Source organism: Myotis brandtii, unplaced genomic scaffold (genome assembly GCF_000412655.1).
Source record: "Myotis brandtii unplaced genomic scaffold, ASM41265v1 scaffold182, whole genome shotgun sequence".
In the NCBI taxonomy this organism is placed as follows: domain Eukaryota; kingdom Metazoa; phylum Chordata; class Mammalia; order Chiroptera; family Vespertilionidae; genus Myotis; species Myotis brandtii.
The window spans coordinates 3,593,337-3,611,465 of NW_005356751.1; the positions used below are offsets into that span (position 1 = coordinate 3,593,337).

The window sequence follows — 18,129 nt, forward strand, 5'->3', positions numbered from 1 at the left end:
GGGGGGAGTTATGGGGGAAAAAAAAAAGAGGAACACATGTAATCTGAACAATAAAGATTTAATAAAAAAAATTAAAAATAAATAAAAATAAAATAAAAATATAAAAAGAAGAATAAATAAAAGATTAAAGTTATATTGAGCTGTTAAGATAGGCAGAAACTATACTTCAGAAATTCCAACCAGAAAAGGGCAATGATTTTTAGGATTAAAGGCCCAGAGGCAAGACCAAGATGTAATAAGTAAATGGAATGGTTCAGCCAAGACACCATGGTCCATGTGGGCAAGCATGCGCTCAAAAGGGCGTCAGAACAGAACAAAGTTAAGGCCAAATCAGAAAAATACTTAACACCCATTTAAGGAGTTTAGGCAAGGAGGTAATGGTGAGGCTCTAAAGGTTTTTTAACTAAGAAGTGATACCATGAAAAGACTGCGTTAAGGAGATCATTTGATAGTGAATATCCTCAATGTCTATTAAGGCTTTTTTGCCTCTTTACCAAAAATTCCAAAATCTAATTATATGGTTGGGGTTTTACATGTTCTACGTCTTTATTTAGATGCCTTGCCATATCATCAAACAGATATATGCATTCATCATGTTGTCTCCAAGATCATTTCCCATACTATAATTCCCTGCCTTTCTCAGCATCCATACTTTGGCCTTCTTTACCTTCTGTTCCTTTTCTTTTTTCCTTTCCTCCCTCCCTTCCTTCCTAGACACAGGCAATCTTTAATTCCAACTGAACTCTCCTTTCTAGTCCTGAGAATCTACCTGTTGTAATATCCACCAACAAACCCTTTTTTCAGGTTGTTGTGTGATGGAGAATAGAATACTAGTCCCTTAACTGACATCCCTTTAAACCAGTGGTTCTCAACCTTCCTAATGCCGCGACCCTTTAATACAGTTCCTCATGTTGTGGTGACCCCCAATTTCATTGTTACAAATTGAACATAATTAAAACATAGTGATTAATCACAAAACAATATGTAATTATATATGTGTTTTCTGATGGTTTTGGACCCCTGTGAGAACCGCTGCTTTAAACAGTATTTTTGGCATCCAATCATACTGCACACAATATCTCTTAGCACATTTTCAAATCTCCACTCCCCATGTCTCTATGTCTTTACTCAGGCTCTCCTCTCTGCCTGGAATGGCCTCTCACCCCTCTCAGCCTGGGAAGTCCGTAACTTTGAGATCCAGCTCAAATTTAAGCCACATTTTCCAGACATGCAGTCATTCTTTCCTCCAGACTCCAAGACTCTTGACAAAAGACCTTCACTGCAGTGAGGATTGTTTACTGTGATGGCTGTGTGGCACTCTCCCTCTTTGACACTAGGTCACTATAAGGTCGAGATCATGTCCTACTAATCTTTGTATCCCAGCATCTAGCATAATATCCAGCCCAATGAAGTCAATATATATATTTGCCGAATTAAAGAAACTGGCTAATGTCTTAAGTCAAAGAATAAAGGTTGTTTCCCTGGAAACTCTCCCTATCCAAAGTCCTACCCAACTTCTTCACTGTGACCTCCTGGTTCATAGATTGACACTCAAACACTGAGCCACACCAGCCGGGCCCACCATGTATATTATTTTTAAGAAACACTCAACTAGCTTTAGTTCTCTGGACATGTAACTCCTCCCTGCCTCTGCACCTGCACCTGCTCTTCTGCCTGCCTGGAAGTCTTTCAGACCGCTTGTCTCCATTGGAAACTCCTATTTATTCTCCCACTTTTGTGAATTGCTATCTCCTTAGTAAAGCCAGCTCTGACTTCTGTCTTTTCTGGCCTCTCGAGACCCAAGTGTACCTCCACCACAGCAATCATTACTCTATGCTGGATCAGCTTTTTCTTATCAGTTTCTATCACTACTTTGTAAACTCCTTAAGAATGGTGCCCGTTGTGTTTATCTCTGTGTTCCCAAGCTCGGCCTCAGGACCTAGCAGAGGTGGAGGAGGAGAGGGAAGGAGAAATAACAAAGGAAGCTAACATTTATGAGCACCCCCAAGTATTGTTCTTAGCACATTGCACAGATTACTCCTTTAAGGGAGGTATTCCTGTTATGCCTACTTTATGTAAGACAATGGTCACACATCTAGTGAGTGAAGCCCAAGATCCTAATCCAGGCAGACTGGGTTTGGTCCACTGCCTTTCTGGTGTGGAGGCCCTCCAACTTTTTCTGCAAAAGGTAAGATAGTAAACATTTTAGCTTTTGTGAGCTTTTCAGTCTCTGTCACAACTACTCAACAGTACTGTTGCAGTGCAAAAGCAGCCAGGACCGATTATGGCTGTGTTCTAGCAAAAGTTCATTTTACATAAACAGGTGGCAAGTCTGATAAAGCCTATAGGCCAGCTTGCTCATCCCAGTTCTAGGGACTCAGTAAACGTTCATCAAATTAAACTGGATCTAACAGTGTTGGAAACCAGAACCTTCTCTCTGCCCTCAAATGATTCCCTTATCTGATCCTAAAGCTGTCACTAGTTACAGCCTTTCATTACTTGAAAGGCACTGCAGGCACTCAATAACCAATTTCAGAACTGAATTGAATGGAATGGAAATGGGGCGCTGAGGCTGATCGTTGTGCTAAGCTCCCACCCTCCCAACTCTACCTCAAGAAACCACTGGAGCCCTGGCCTGTGTGGCTCAGTGGATTGTCCCATACACCAGAAGATGGCGGGTTCAATGCCGGTCAGAGTGCATGTGGGAAGCAACCTATTGATGTTTCTCTCTTACGTCAATGTTTTCTCTCTCTCTCTCTCTCTCTCTCCTTTCTGTCCCCCCTCCCTCTCTCCCTCCCTTCCACTTTCTCTCCTTCTTTCTCTCTCTCAGATGATTTTTTAAAAAAAAGAAACTATTGGATCTTACCTAGATGTCCCTGCCCCCAGCATTGACTTCCCACAAATAAACAACCTTTACTTCTAAGAAGAAAAGACACCCTAAGGCTCCATCCTATACCTCCAACCTTTACCTGGCCTTCATGTCAGTATCTGATGTTATCAGTATAAAAACAAAATTATGTGAAAGCAGCATGCAAATAGAAGGAGCTTCTACACTAAAGCGGGCCACAAGTCTCAACCTAAGCAGTAAAGACTTCCTGGTGCTCCGAGTGTGTTCCACAGCAGTTACAGCACTGTTCAGACTTAAACCTCTTTATATAATTAGTATAATAATCAGAAGAGTAGGTAGGGGTAAAAAAGATGAAAAAAGAGATGCTTATGGAATTATGAACTTCTGGAGGGCAGGGACAATGTAGGATTCACCTTTGCTTCACCAGAATACCTGGCATGCAGCAGACCAGCAAATGTCTGTTGATGAGTGAAAAAATGAATTTAATGAAGACAAGAATATAGATAATTAGTTTGCCAAAACACACCCATTCTCCAAATCCCTCAAGCATGCTTCAAAATCAGCGAGATCCTTGCGGAAATTGTAAATTTTCCAGCTGTGAATGGGGGAACAACCCATGTTCTTACTTTCTCCAGCACACTCACCATCCTGAGTGTTTGGACTCAGAATTTGGGTCTGAAGCTCCTGCAGGCTGATTCCCAGACACCTGCAGACCTCCTCGGGGCTATAGGGTTCAGGGTGAAGAGCATCCTCTATAATCAACAGCATTTCTTCCAGACTGACCCCCAGGTTGGTCTGCACCTCCTCCAGCCGCAGCACTTTATCCCATTGCAAGCTGTTGTACTTAGCCAGGAGCTGCACGTTGAAACCAAGATAATGGTCAGTTTTCATTGCAGAAATTAATATGTACTATTTTAATTAACCAGATTCAACTTAAAGCTGTTTTTGTTTTATTTTGTTTTTTCCATTCAACCTATCCACATTTCCCACCATTGCTAGGTTCAGATGTTTGGAATTAAACATGCTTGTGTGACACTCATAGGGTAGTTAAGTATTTTTCTTAAAAAAATAAAAACTAATCTTCTGTTGATTCTTTTGCCTGTCACCACTTTCCCTCGGGGCTATTTCTTTGAATAATTTGGTTCTTTCATCCCTATTCAGTTCATCTCAAATATACCACTCTCTATAAAGTCTACCAAAAAAACTGGTCAAATCTCACATGACGTGGGTCCTGAGGTAGACACTGTATGCCCAATTTCATTAGAGCACTTCCTGTTTACTACATGCCTCTTTGAAATGGCTAATGAATTTAAGTATCTGGGCGTTTGGAGTAAAGTCCCAGATTTTAAATGAAAACCTCATTGGTGACCTTAGGAAAAACCATTTCATTAGGTTGCTAGTAGTAGCAGAGCTGCATGTTTCTCCACCCTCAAGAAAAGAGTGTGGCTTCAGTTGTGTCCTGAGGCACCCCCTCAGCCTGTTGGAGGGGGTTAAGTACAAACCAAACCTTTGTAACCAGGTCTATGCACTGGAACCCCAATCCAGAATATGTTTCCCTCATTCTCCCCAAACCATTGACTGAGCCCTTCAGGCAGGTGACAATCAAAACAGTGAAGATATCTCCATACTGAGGTCTATAAAATTCAGTCCCTGGGTGTGAGGAGGTCAGGTGCAGGCAGCACAAACAGCAAAAAGAGGCTACTTGAAGTTAGTCTGCAAGGAAATGTGCATCTGATTTACTCTTCTATTATGCTGATGATTTGATTTTCTTTCTTTTCTACAGGAAGCAGGGTTTACCAAAAGATCATTGTACTCTGCTTAGGGTCACTCACTTCTGAAGACTGTTAATAACATAAGTTCTTATATTTGTTAATCCTCTTTTTAAACCTCTGGCTCATATATTTGGAAGAAGTTAATGATTTTAGGCAGAACTAGGAAAAGAGGCAAAAGAATTATATTTTTCTGTTAATATATTTCACAGAACCTGGTGCCATTTTTAAAGCAAAAGCACAAACTAAAACCTTTCTTCTGACCTTGTTTGCTTGCTTAGCACATTTTGTTAGTGTATTAGAAATGTTGGATTTGATACCTCCACAGACTGACCCATTCATTCATTTAATTCATTCATTCATGGTCTATGTTTCAAAAATAAAATTTCAGAAAACTTATAAAGACTTACATAATGCAAAAGAGAAACATACAATGTATTTATTTTATACAGAAAAAGAGCTGAAGTCGATGATCTCCTAGAATGATGCTTTCTCAAAATACAGATCCAAATCCAACTAAGATAAACAATGCAGCTTATATAGTGCTACATGATTTAAAATGTGCTTTTTTGCTTCCTTCAATCTTTGGCAGCTCTGTGAGATGGGTATTGTCTAAGAAATGAGAGTAAGTAACTTGCCCAAAGAAACATTTGGAAATTAAACCCAGGTCCTATTGATGCCACTATAATAACCTGGTTTATTTAACAGAAAAGGAGGGAAGAGGGAGGCCAGATAGCATAGGCATGCCATTTATACAGCTTTGCCAAAAAGCTGCATTTAACATTCTCCGCTTTTATTCCCTGCTGATTAATGGGGGAAGGGACTAGAGCAGTGGTTCTCAACCTTCCTAATGCCGCGACCCTTTAATATAGTTCCTCATGTTGTGGTGATCCCCAATTTCATTGTTACAAATTGAACATAATTAAAGCATAGTGATTAATCACAAAAACAATATGTAATTATATATGTGTTTTCCGATGGTCTTAGGCGATCCCTGTGAAAGGGTCGTTCGACCCCCAAAGGGGTCGCGACCCACAGGTTGCGAACCGCTGAACTGGCCAAAGGCAGTTTAGACGCATGCCCAGTAAGGTCTGAGTGATGTGGAAAGGAGCCTACCTGTCTGCCAGTCATATCTGGGAACAAATTAGTGGTCAGGATGGAGTGACCACTGCAAGTGCGTGAAACCTGAATATTTAAACTTCCAAACCACAGAAGTCCTCTCTCTCTCTCTCTCTCTCTCTCTCTCTCTCTCTCTCTCTCTCCCTTTCTCTCTCCTGCTGCAGGGGGATGCTCTCCCCTGTATCCACATGGCACACATGGACTGATGGACTGTAATGGCCTGAATACTAAACCACACTGGCTGCAACATGGAACAGAAACTCTGGACACTGGCCCTGCTTCTGGCTCTGCTGAACTCCCAGCTGCCCCTCTTCCAGGACTGGCTTGGGGGAAATGGGACATTACAACCTGACGCATATAATTCCATGCAAATAAAATCTTCTTCCACATCCCATCCTCCCATGCAGATCTTAGAAAATTCATTTTCTGTAGATATCACAAGGATCATCCCCACTCATACCTGGGAAATCTGGCCCATTAATTTCTCCTGCATCACTATAACTGTTTCTTGCCTCCCCACGGCAACATTCTCAGCGAGGTCTGGTTGATATCTATGTTGTGCTACTCATGAATTTTAATCACCACTCACGTCTTAGAAATGGTTTTTGAAAAATAAACTAAGATTGGTGCTAGAAGTAAACATTCTAGTGATTTAAAAATACTTTAATAAATGGGTTCCTTCAAAGAAGATGGCAACAAAGATAAAGAAGGAGGAGGGGGGAGAAGGAGGAGGACGTGGTCGGGAGGAGGAGAAACATGGAAGAATGGCCCCCAAGTAATGAGAGTGGGCTCTTCCTAAGAACCCTTCAGTCAACAATGATCTCCAAGTTCCCGTCCCTGGCCTCCCCTTAAACAAGTCACACTGCCTCCGGCACTACATCTCAGGAAACTGACCCAAAGATGTGCAGGGAGAAAGTCTGCTGTCTACAAGGTTGTGGTCAAAGGCAGCCTCCCTATGCGCCTTTGGACCACAGTCAGAAGCACCAACATACAGAGGTTCACATTCACTCCAACAGTTTGCCTTTGGGTTCGCTTAGCCCTCAGCTGGAGGGTCCACACAGCCAATTTGGTGTGTGTTTCAGTTAAGAATGAAATCTACCACATGCCCTCAACAACAGCCGCACAGCCATGAGCCACTGAGTATGTGCACTACATTGCAGAGTAAAATAGGAAAGCCACTTAAGCCCTTTGAAATTTGGCTCAAGAAACAGAAAGATGACTTGCAGATGAGGGCAGAGGGTGGGTAAGATTGCTGTTGCTCAAAGACAGAACTGCATGAAGGAATTTGCCACTTATGGCCCGGGTGACTGGCCTACTTCAGAACATTTGTGAAGCAGGTCTATGAGTCAGGGCTATGGGTCATTTTGTCACAAGTTCCTCACTCAGCAGCAGGATGGGAAGAGGAGAAAAAGCATTTCTTTGTCAACATTCACCATTTTGTTTTCACCACTGCAAATATTAAGTGCTCATATGACATACCACTTCCAGTCGGTTCCTGAGCCTATTCTATGCTCTGAGGACAAGAAAGCAGGTGAGTACTTTGTCCACAGTCATGGGAGGAGGCAGATAAATAGTACTGGGACCCTGTTTTAAGTTGGTTTCTCTTGAAGAAGACCTGAGACAAGAATTTGAGGGATCAGTGATACCAAGAAGTGCTGGTAGAGAAGTGGAAAGTAAGACAGGAAGAGAAGCTAATGTGAGGTGCACTGATGTAGTCAGAGGAGGTAAGGCCTATTGGACTTGTATGTATAAACCTGAGATGTGACCTACCCATGGGCAAGAAAGCTGGGATATTTACCCACTAACTCTCATCCATCATTGATTGAGGGCTGCTTACAAAGGGAATTGCCTCACTAGCACTACCAGGTTGTCTGGGTGCAAACTAGACACTTTCCTGCAATTAGAAGACAAAATCCTCAGTCTGAGAGTCACTGAGACTTCCGGGAAGAGAGTACAGTAGGAGAGAGCTAAGATATGGACCCTAATTCAAAAGCCTGTTTGTCAGATCCACCCCTCTTCAACTTTTTCACTGCAGTTAGCAGTATTAACAAATCAATGGGAAAAGTACCAAATCAGCTCCTCACCAGGTCAGCAAAGGATAAAAATTCTAATCCCTTTCTGAGTTACCTCTATAAACAAGAATTCATTTAACAAGTTGTTTTTCACCTAACAAAAGTAGCTGTGTTGTTGTTTCTGGTTATACAAATCACACATTTTTATTAAACTGCAAAGAACACACAATTCAAAGTAAAAAAATAACAACAAAAAAAAAACAACCTAAAATAAATCATCTGTGATCACCCAATGAGATAACCACAACTGCTATTTTAATAACCATCCTATTATACAATTCTTTATGCATGCATCATGCATACCTCCAAACATATAATTTGAAATAAATAGGATCATACATGGCAGTTTGTATTGTGCATACTTTATTTTGGCTCATCTTCCCCTCATCTCCTTCCAACTTCATAGAACTGGCCCCCAGTGACTTCCATGGCCACGTTCCACTCATAAACATCATTCACCACATTGAACTCCCCAATGTTAGTCATCCCTACTGTCCATGTTCTCTATGTTAGTTTTCAGGCCACAGAATCAATCTGAAGACGTCTACACAACTGTGCATAATGGGTCTCCTCACTGCACCCTCAGCACAGCATAGCTGTGGCATTCAAGCATCATGCTCATTCACGCATAAAGGGGCACAATGGAAAGAAGAGAGACAGAGACAGACCTGGACTCATGCACTTACTTAAAACAAGTCACAACATACCTTGCCAGGAAATTCCCAGGTAAAGTGGGACACTTAATGGCTACTTCACAAACTACTGTGAAGATTAAATAGGATAATAAAAACAGAAAAACTTGAAAATGGCAGCAGAGTAGGTAGATTTTCTTCACACCTCCTCCCTGAACCAAACCGGAAATAAAACTAAATTGGGGAACAACTACCCTAAATTACCAACTGAAAATTATCTGAAGAGGAGACTTTTAACAAAGAAGGAGGAGGAGGAGGACGAGGAGGAGGAGAGGGAAAAAGGAGGGGAAAGAGAAAGAAGGTGAAGGAGGAGGAGGAGAAAAAAACAGAAAAACATAGCTTTAAAACATGGCAATATATAGGTACCTATCAATAATCATTTTAAATGTAAATGGCTTAAATGCTCCAATCAAAAGATATTAGGTAGCTCAATGGATAAGAAAACAAGACCCATGTATATGCTGTCTTCAAGAGCTCCACCTCAGAATGAAAGATACACATTGACTAATAATAAAATGATGGAAAAGAATATTTCATGCAAATGAAAAGGAACGCTAAAGTAGCATTACTTATATCTGACCAAATAGACTTTAAAACATAGGCTATAGTAAGAAACAAAGAAGGACACTACGTAATGATAAAGGAAGCAATCCAACAAGAAGATATAACCCTTGTAAACATTTATGCACCCAACATAGGAGCACCTAAATATATGATGGACATAGATGATTGACACTAATATAGTCAGAGTAGGGGATTTTAACGTCCCATTGACATAGATGGATAGATCTTCCAATCAGAAAATCAACAAGAAGACGGCAGCCTTCAGTGACACACTAGATCAGATGGATTTCATTGATATCTTCAGAGCATTTCAACCCAAAGCTGCAAAACACACATTATTTTGAAGTGCACATTAGACATTTTCTAGGATTGACTGCATGTTAGGACACAAAACAAGTCTCAGTAAATTTAAGAACATTTAAATAAAGCATCGTCTCTGACCATAATAGAATGAAACTAGAAATCAATCACAAGAAAAAAAACTGAAAAACCCACAAAGATATGGAGGCTAAATAACACTGTACTAAACAATGAATGGGTTAACAACAAGATCAAGGAAGAAATCTAAAGATAACTTAAACAAATAAAAATGAGAACACAACAACCCCAAATCTATGGGACACAACGGCAAAATAGTCTTAAAAGGGAAATTCATAGCATTGCAGACCTGTATCAAGAAACAAGAAAATTCTCAAATAAACAATCTAACTTTACACTTACAGGAACTGGAACAGCAAAGCCCAAAATGAGTAGGAGAAAAAAATAATAAAGATCAGAGCAGAAATGAAGAAAATAGAGTCTAAAAAAACAATACAAAAGATCAATGAAACCAAGAGCTGGTTCTTTGAAAAAATAAACAAGACTGACAAACCTTTAATCAGACTCATTAAGAAAAAAAGAGAGAGGACTCAAATAAAATAAGAAATGAAAGAGAAGTAATAACTCACAAAAAAGAAACACAAAGGACTGTAAGGAAATATTAAGAACAAATATATACCAACAAATTAGAAATCTGAATGAAATGGATAAATTCCTAGAATCATACAACCACCCAAAACTGAATCAGGAAGAATTAGAAAATCTGAATATAAAAATTACAACCAATGAAATTGAAGCAGTAATTTTTTAAAAAAAAAAAACTCCCAACAAACAGAAGTCTTGGACTGGATGCCTTTACAGGTGAACTTTACCAAACATTAAAAGGCAAACTGACACCTATCCTTCTCACACTATTCCCTAAAATTCAAGAGAAGGGAAGACTTCCAAAATCATTCTATAAAGCTAGCATTATCCTAATTCCAAACCCAGATAAAAGCACTAAAAAGAAAGAAAATTATAGGCTAATATCCCTGATGAACATAGATGCTACAATCCTCAACAAAATATTAGGAACCTGGATCCAGCAATAAATAGAAAAATCTTATACAATGCTCACGTGTGATTTATTCTGGGGAGGCAAGGTTGGTACAATATCTGCATATCAATAAAGGTAATATGCCACATAAACAAAATGAAGGATAAAAACCACATGATCATATTAATAGATGCAGAAAAGGCATTTGATAAAATCTAGCACCCATCTGTGGTAAAAAAAAAAAAACTCTTAGCAAAGTGAGAATAGAGGAAACATACCTCAATATAATAAAGGCCATGTATGACAAACCCACAGCCAACATCATACTCAATGGGGAAAAAAACAAAGCCCAAAGTGAGTAGAAGAAAAAAATAATAAAGATCAGAGCAGAAATGAAGAAAATAGAGTCTAAAAAACAATACAAAAGATCAATGAAACCAAGAACTGTGTTTCCCTTAAGAATGTGAACCAGACAGAGATGTCTGTTTTCACTACCCTTATTCAACACAGTACTGGAAGTCCACAGCAATCAGACAAGAAGAAGAAAAAAAGGGCATCCAAATAAGATTCCACCAAAAACACTACTAGAATTGATAAATGAATTCAGTAAAGTAGCAGGATACAAAATAAATATTGAGAAATCAGTTGCATTTTTATACACTTACTAGAGGCCTGCTGGCCTGTTGGGGATCGTGCCAAAACCGGCAGTCCGACATCCCCCAAGGGATGTAGTAGTGTGCAAAGCAGCAGGAGGCCGGGGAGGAGCCCGGGCCCAGGCCGGGTGCCCTGCTGCTCCTGCTCATCCCAGCCTGCTTGCGCCCCTGCAGCTGCGCTCGCCAGCCTTGAGGCCAGCATCTGGCACCTGTCAGTCAGCTGAGCGGTGCTCCTGCTGTGGGAGCACACTGGCCACCAGGGGGCAGCTCCTGCATTGAGCATCTGCCCCCTGGTGGTCAGTGCACATCATAGCGACCAATCAAAGGGTCAACTGGTCGCTTAGGGTTTTATATATATAGATGAACTGGTGACTTCTGGCACTCTGCATTATCTACCTTCTTCATATTCCCTGTTTATTGGCTTCTGTAACAGTGAATTTTCCTGGTATTCCTCTCCCCTTTCTGGTCCCAATACCATCTTCACCCATGACTCAGTTTTCTCCTCTCATTATTTAACTGAAGCTGCCTCCTAAGTTCAGCCCCTGGCCTGATCTGATCTTGCCACACTCTTTCCCTCAGCAATCTGAACTAAGCTCTTGGTTTCAACTATTATCTCAAAATAAATATATCTAAAGGCTGTAGCCCTAGCCAAGAGATATACCCCAAGCTCAAATTTCTAGCCACTCATAAGAAAATTCCATGAGGAAATTTCATACCCTTCCACTTTCCAGTCACCTTCCATCCTATCTTCTCCAAACCTATCAGTGGCAGCCCTATGCTTTCCATCCATCATCTCAGCTTAAGATGGCAGCCTATTGACTCAACACTTTGCCTTCACTCCTGTGCATCTGCATGCAATGAGTGTTACTGAGCATCTACTACTTTGCAGGTCCTGGACAGACAGCAGTGAATAAGGCACTCATGGCTCCTGACCTCACAGAGCTCAGTCTACCCAAGGATAGATGTTTAACAACCACACAGTGAAGAATTTAATCCAATTGTGATAAGCTGCTATAATAGAAAAATACAGAATGTGGTCAGAGCATATAAAAAGTCATTTAACACAGACGGAAGTGGGGAGGGTGATCAGGGGAAACTGCCTCCAAACAATAGTGTTTATGCCAAAAGGAAGACAGACACCCAATCAGAGAGCCTTTTTATCCCATCCTCACTGACACGTTCAGACCCACTTCTCTTCAACCAAGGCAAAGCTCCTGCTGCCAGACTAATATTTCTAAAATACCTTGCTAACGACATTAGTGGCTCCCGCTGCTTCGAGGACCAAGCTGTGTGACCCTTAGCACAGCACTGAAGGCTCTGCCACAACCTGGTTCCACTACACGCATCAACCCTGTTCCCCAAAGTGTGTGTCCTCTGCCCTACAGCCTGGACTCGCCATTCTAGGAATACTCCACACTAGAGTCTTGGCAGAGTGCGCTCGACTGAATCAACAGTCTCAGCGAAACTGGCCACATTCCTGGGTATTAGGTTTGTTCTCACTCAAATTCAAGGAAACTGCCAAAGCCCTGAAAATATTATGCCCACTTCTCATTCTTTCACCAGACAGAGAATAAGTTCCATATTGACCACGAAATGGCAGGAGCTAAAAAAACTGAGTGTGTGGTGGCCCCTGACCAAACAGGCTCTGTAAAGAATCATGCTGTGAATTTCCCTTAAAGTGTCAAAGGACCACATGAAACTCTCTCCTCCACTGCTTCACATGTTGCCACAAGGAGCACAGGCTATGCAAAAAGCAATAGTAAAATTTCTCTTCCCTTTTTGATTTCCCATAATATTTATTATTGGCATCACACATTTTATTCCTCAATATCATTAAGGGCTACTCTCTTTTATAGACATAAAACATTTCTGGAAAATTTTAAGCCACTGAATACATGTAAAATATGAAAAATTTTGTGCTCATTAAAGATTTCTGGCCACTTTGTTAATTTAAGAACATAAAAATGTGCTTCACTTAAAAGTATCATTTACGCAAGTAATAATTATAAATCTCTATTGAGTTTGCTTTGAAATGTTTTTAATTTTAGTTCAATGGCTCTACATGACTCTGATTTTTAATGAATCTACATCAATTAGTTTTGGGAAGCTGCTGGAAAGAGAGAAGGGGGAAAGAGAGAGAGGGAGAGAAAGGAATCTTAAGAATAGAAGACAGAGACCAAAAGGATGGCTACCAGAAAGGAGGGGTTAGAGGATGGATGACAAGGGTGGACGGGAATATGCTAAATAACATTGTGACAAGTTTGCACAGTGACAGATGATTACTAGAATTAGTGGGGTAAGCACATTATAAGATATAAAAATGTCAAATCACTATACTATACACCTGAGACTAAAGTAACTAATATAATATTGTATATTAACTAAACTTAAATAAAATTTTAAAAAGAATAGTAGAAACTATCAACATTGAAGTAAAACAAAGAAAACTCATCTTTATTGATTCAGTGTACTTCCCTATACTAAGATACAAAAGGTACTCATTTTCAAAATAGGGGTTTAGAGAGACAGAAGAAAAATATTACTCAGTACAATTTTGGCATGTGGAGCTTTATCTAATCAGTCTCATTTTCAAAATTATCCTGATTAGTAATTTCTCCACTGACACCTCATTTTATTGTCTGAAAACAAAAAGTTTGTGCAGATTAAAACAAGCTTCTTTACCTTTTTAACATGGGATTTTATTTCCTGATTCAATGAGACCATTTCCAAACAAAAATTATATTCACTCACATGTTACTAAAAATGGAAAAATGGAGCCATATTGTAAGGACAATATGCATAGCAGAATTCTGGCTCATATTCGTAGGCAAAAACATAATCTTACCATCAATAGCTATGTGTGTAGCCCATATCAGCAATTTTATCTTTATTTCCCTTTTATGTGTAACCTTGGATTCTAGTGATCTGCAGGAACATGATTTAGAAAACATTCTCCATCTTAATAAAGTCACTTTTCTTTCTTCCATATTTTAAAAAAGAGAAAAATTCAGAGTATTGAAAACAATGTTTTATTTATACTAACTGTGAGGAATATGTGGCAAAAAAAAAAATTCAGATGCCAATTTTGCTGGCCAGAGTCCCTTTAAAACACGTATGGAATTGTGCAGTCACACTCAGAAGGCACCCTCCAGAACAGGTGGTTCTACAGGGAAGTAAGGTTTTCAGCTGCTACTTTCAAAAGAGATGTGCTTTTTATAGCTAACTCCAAAAAGACATTCCTCCCCTCCTGACAACTTTCACTACAGAGATTCAGTCTCAAAATTTTATTCCTCACTTTCTTGTTGACTCTTTGTAAGAGAGTATCCACGACATGAATCCATTTCACACGTCTCATCCCTGTTTTAGCTCACGTATGGATCTTGTAGAGGATATCCAATTTCGTGATAAACTCTGAAAACAATGTTGTGTATGTCTGAGGTCTCCTCAGGAAGGCAACACTTACTCATCGACCTCAAAATCAGAAGTCAACAAGAATAAGCACTCAAACAAATAACACACTAATTTCTTCCATCTCCTGAAAGAGGAGGCTTGTCCTAAACAACAAAAAAGGCCACTAACACTAAAGCCTTGATATTGAAGTTTTCTGTACTACTTCATCTCATATATATACTGATTAAATACTGTGAAAGTCTCATATTGAGACATTTGTTTTATATAATTTTTAGAAATTATCTGAATGAGTAAATTCCAAATTTTAAAAATTTAAATCATGATTAAAAAAAAATTTTTTTTAACCCCAAAACTTTCCAGGAAAAAAAAAATCTCTCATTTTTTCTGGTTCATCATTTCTCTACTCTCCTCAACCTCACAACTTTAGGGGGTGGGAGTAAAGGTAAAGGGGTAAGTCAATTAAAAGAGGGAACTACACCCTACACATCTCCATGGTAGCTAGCCCAATGCTGGGCATACAATATGCACTTGTAAAAAAGTGTAAACTTGAGCAAAATAAATATGACAGGGCAGGCACACAGGCAGTAGTCACTCATTTATTTAACAAACTAGAGGCCCGGTGTACAAATTCGTGCACCAGTGGGGTCCCTTGGTCTGGCCTGCGGGGTCGGGCCAAAACCGGCTCTCCGACATCCCCCAAGGGGTCCCAGATTGCGAGAGGGCACAGGCCAGGCAGAGGGACCCCACTGGTGCACGACAGGGGCTGGGGAGGGACGTGGGAGGTTGGCCAGCCAGGGAAGGACTGTGGGAGGGCTCCAGGGCGTGTCCAGCCTGTCTCGCTCAGTCCTGATTGGCCGGACCCCAGCAGCAAGCTAACCTACCGGTCGGAGCATCTACTCCCTGGTGGTCAGTACCCGTCATAGCTACTGGTCGACCAGTCGACTGTCTGCCCCCTGGTGGTCAGTGCATGTCATAGCGAGCAGTTGAGCAAACTTAGCATATCATTAGCATATTACGCTTTGATTGGCTGAACGGTCGACTGGACAACCAGACACTTAGCATGTTAGGCTTTTATTAGATAGGATGTTTACCCTGTGCCTACTTTAGCCTAAGCACTATGCCAGGCATTGGGGATATAAGATGGACACAGTCTTAGTTTTCAGGTAAAATCAAATCAGAAAAAGGAGGCAGACATTAAACAGTTGTGATAGTAATGTTACTGAGATGTCAAATACAAAAGGACCCCTACCTTAGTCTGGGAATAAGGAAGTCAAGGAAGGCTTCCCTGAGGGACATGTGGGCTGAGCCTTCAAAGAGGGCTGGGGGAGGAGTGTTCTGGGCATGTGCAAAGTCACTCAAGCTAGAGTGCAATGGAGTACGGGTGCTGAGAGGGGAAGGGAATGAGGTACACAGGCCTTGGATCCTGCAGGGCTCTCCAGGTGGTGATGAGGACTTTATTTTAGTCCAATGAAATGCAAAGCTTTTGAAAGGTGCTAAGTAGGGGAATTGTCTGATCAGATTTAAATTTCTAAACCATCATTCTAACCGCTATTTGAAGAATGATTAGGAGAAAGCACAGTGGAGCTCCTGACCCAGATGCCACTACCCAGCTCCCAGACTCAGTTCTCTTCACTTTTTAGTCATATCATGAGCTTTGCTGGATCCTCCATAACATTTAATTTGTGGCACCTGGTTATATACCATCTGATCACATACTAATCGTCTCCTATTTATCTTTTTCTCTCTTTTTTTCAATTGCAGTTGGCATTCAGTATTATTTTATGTTCATTTCAGGTGTACAGCATAGTGGTTAGACATTAATATAATTTACAAAGGGATTTTTTATCCTCATAACTTTAATTCTTTACTCTCTCTAGTCTTATGTTCTGGATCCTTTTGTATATCAACAAGTATTCAATGAATACTTCCTCAGTAGATTTAAGGCTGGACTGGCAAGGGTCTTCTAAAACGTGGAACAAAGAACTGGCAGGACTCCCTTGTGGTTTGTGTTTTCCCAGTAGACATGTAGGAATCTTCTGGGCACAGGGAGGGTTGCACCAAGCCTATATTTTTAGAGTAACCAGTGATGGCCCAGTACAAAATGGTACATGTAGGAGGACCAAGGATTGAGGCTGCCATCACTTTTGTTTTGGAAACAAAATCAGCTATGGTCACTTCCCATCAATCACCTCCAACTAGCTTTCTCCACACAAAAACTGAATCCATGGCCTGTGCTTCAAATACATAAGCTGTCCTCTTTGACCCAGTCCTACTCTAGAAGACTCAATTGTGAAGTTCATATATTTCTCAATAGCTAGAGGTTGCAGGGCACACCTATCGGCTTATTTATCTCCTAAGTTTGGAAGATTGCTCTAAACCCAATGTCCTTCAATTAGAATGTTGCTGCAGTCAGAATGTTTCCCTGATTTTAGTTAAAGAGATAAAGTAATAGGGAACAAAGAGAATAAGAACCAGAGAAAGCTTACTTTAAGGGTCAATAGTTTGCCAAGTTCATACCTTTGCAGCCAGCCGACACTCCATCACCCTGATGTTGAAATGGGAGGTTGCTGCCTTATTCATTTCCACACAACTGTTGGCAATCACGAACACTGCTCCACTGGGGAGTTTCACATCAGTTGCCCTCAGAGGGCTAAATTCTATCAACTTGGCCTATTGGAAGAAAATTTCAGAAAATGTTTAACCATTTATGCACTTATTTATCTTAGTAAATTTTTTCCTAAAAATGCATTTACCATTCAAGTATTATTTGTTGACTTCCAGTTACTGTACTAGGCATAGAAGATACAACAGTGAACAAGACAGACACTGTCCCTGCCCTCATAGAGCTTACAACCTAGTGGAAAAGGCAGTCAAGTAGACAAGTATGTTTCCAGGTTGTGTTACAATGGTTGTAAGGGGCAGGGTGCTATACAGACACATACTTAAAACACCTGATCAGATATAGCCTAGAGCGGGCTCCCTTGAAAAAAGGGAAATCTAAACTGAGTCTTAGAGGATGAGCAAGAGTAGGACAGGCAGAGGGTGTCTTTACCCAAATAGGATGTCAAGGTGAGGAAAAAGCATAAGCAAGCTCAGAGGTGGAAAAACACCATGAGGTGTTCATTGAGCTTTGGAAACTGAAAATTAGCTGAAGCTTAGAGTTTGAAGGGGGAGGCATGGTGAAAGGGTAGATAGGAGGGGTAAAGCAGGAGTCAGATTGTAAAGTGCTTTGCAAGCCCAAAGAATTGGGACTTTGTTCAGATCTACATCTAACTTACATTAACATCAGGACTCGTGCCATCATGTCTGCTTGTCAGGTCTCATCCAAAACACCCAGAGTATTTTCTTAGCATTAAACCAAATTTCCTCATGCCTCATGTCTTTGGCTTAGGGGAATCAACAACAAATATTCTTAATAAGAAAAAATCCAGGTATTCTGGGAAAAGAGCCAAGCCTGTAGGAATCTGATGAAAAACTAAGAAAATATTTTAAAGAAATGTCTGCTTCAAATGGATAAAGGACTTAAACATAAGACGGGAAACCATAAAAATACTAGAGGAATCCACAGGCAGCAAAATCTCAGACATATGCCGAAACAATTTCTTCACTGATACAGCTCCTAGGGCAATGGAAAATAAAAGAAAAAT

The 18,129-nt window shown here is 40.4% G+C and overlaps 1 protein-coding gene across 3 annotated transcripts in view; it reads right to left on the reverse strand.

Annotated features, from left to right (window-relative positions):
• Positions 1 to 18,129, reverse strand: part of GALK2 (galactokinase 2) — a 132,505-nt gene that overhangs the window by 28,570 nt on the left and 85,806 nt on the right. For all 3 annotated transcript variants that reach the window (XM_005863960.2, XM_005863959.2, XM_014537824.1), the window contains exons 7-8: positions 17,000 to 17,152; positions 3,493 to 3,703 (exon numbers count right to left, since the gene is read on the reverse strand). In XM_005863960.2, the coding sequence (XP_005864022.1) occupies positions 3,493 to 3,703; positions 17,000 to 17,152 (364 nt within the window). The remainder of the gene's footprint in view (positions 1 to 3,492; positions 3,704 to 16,999; positions 17,153 to 18,129) is intronic.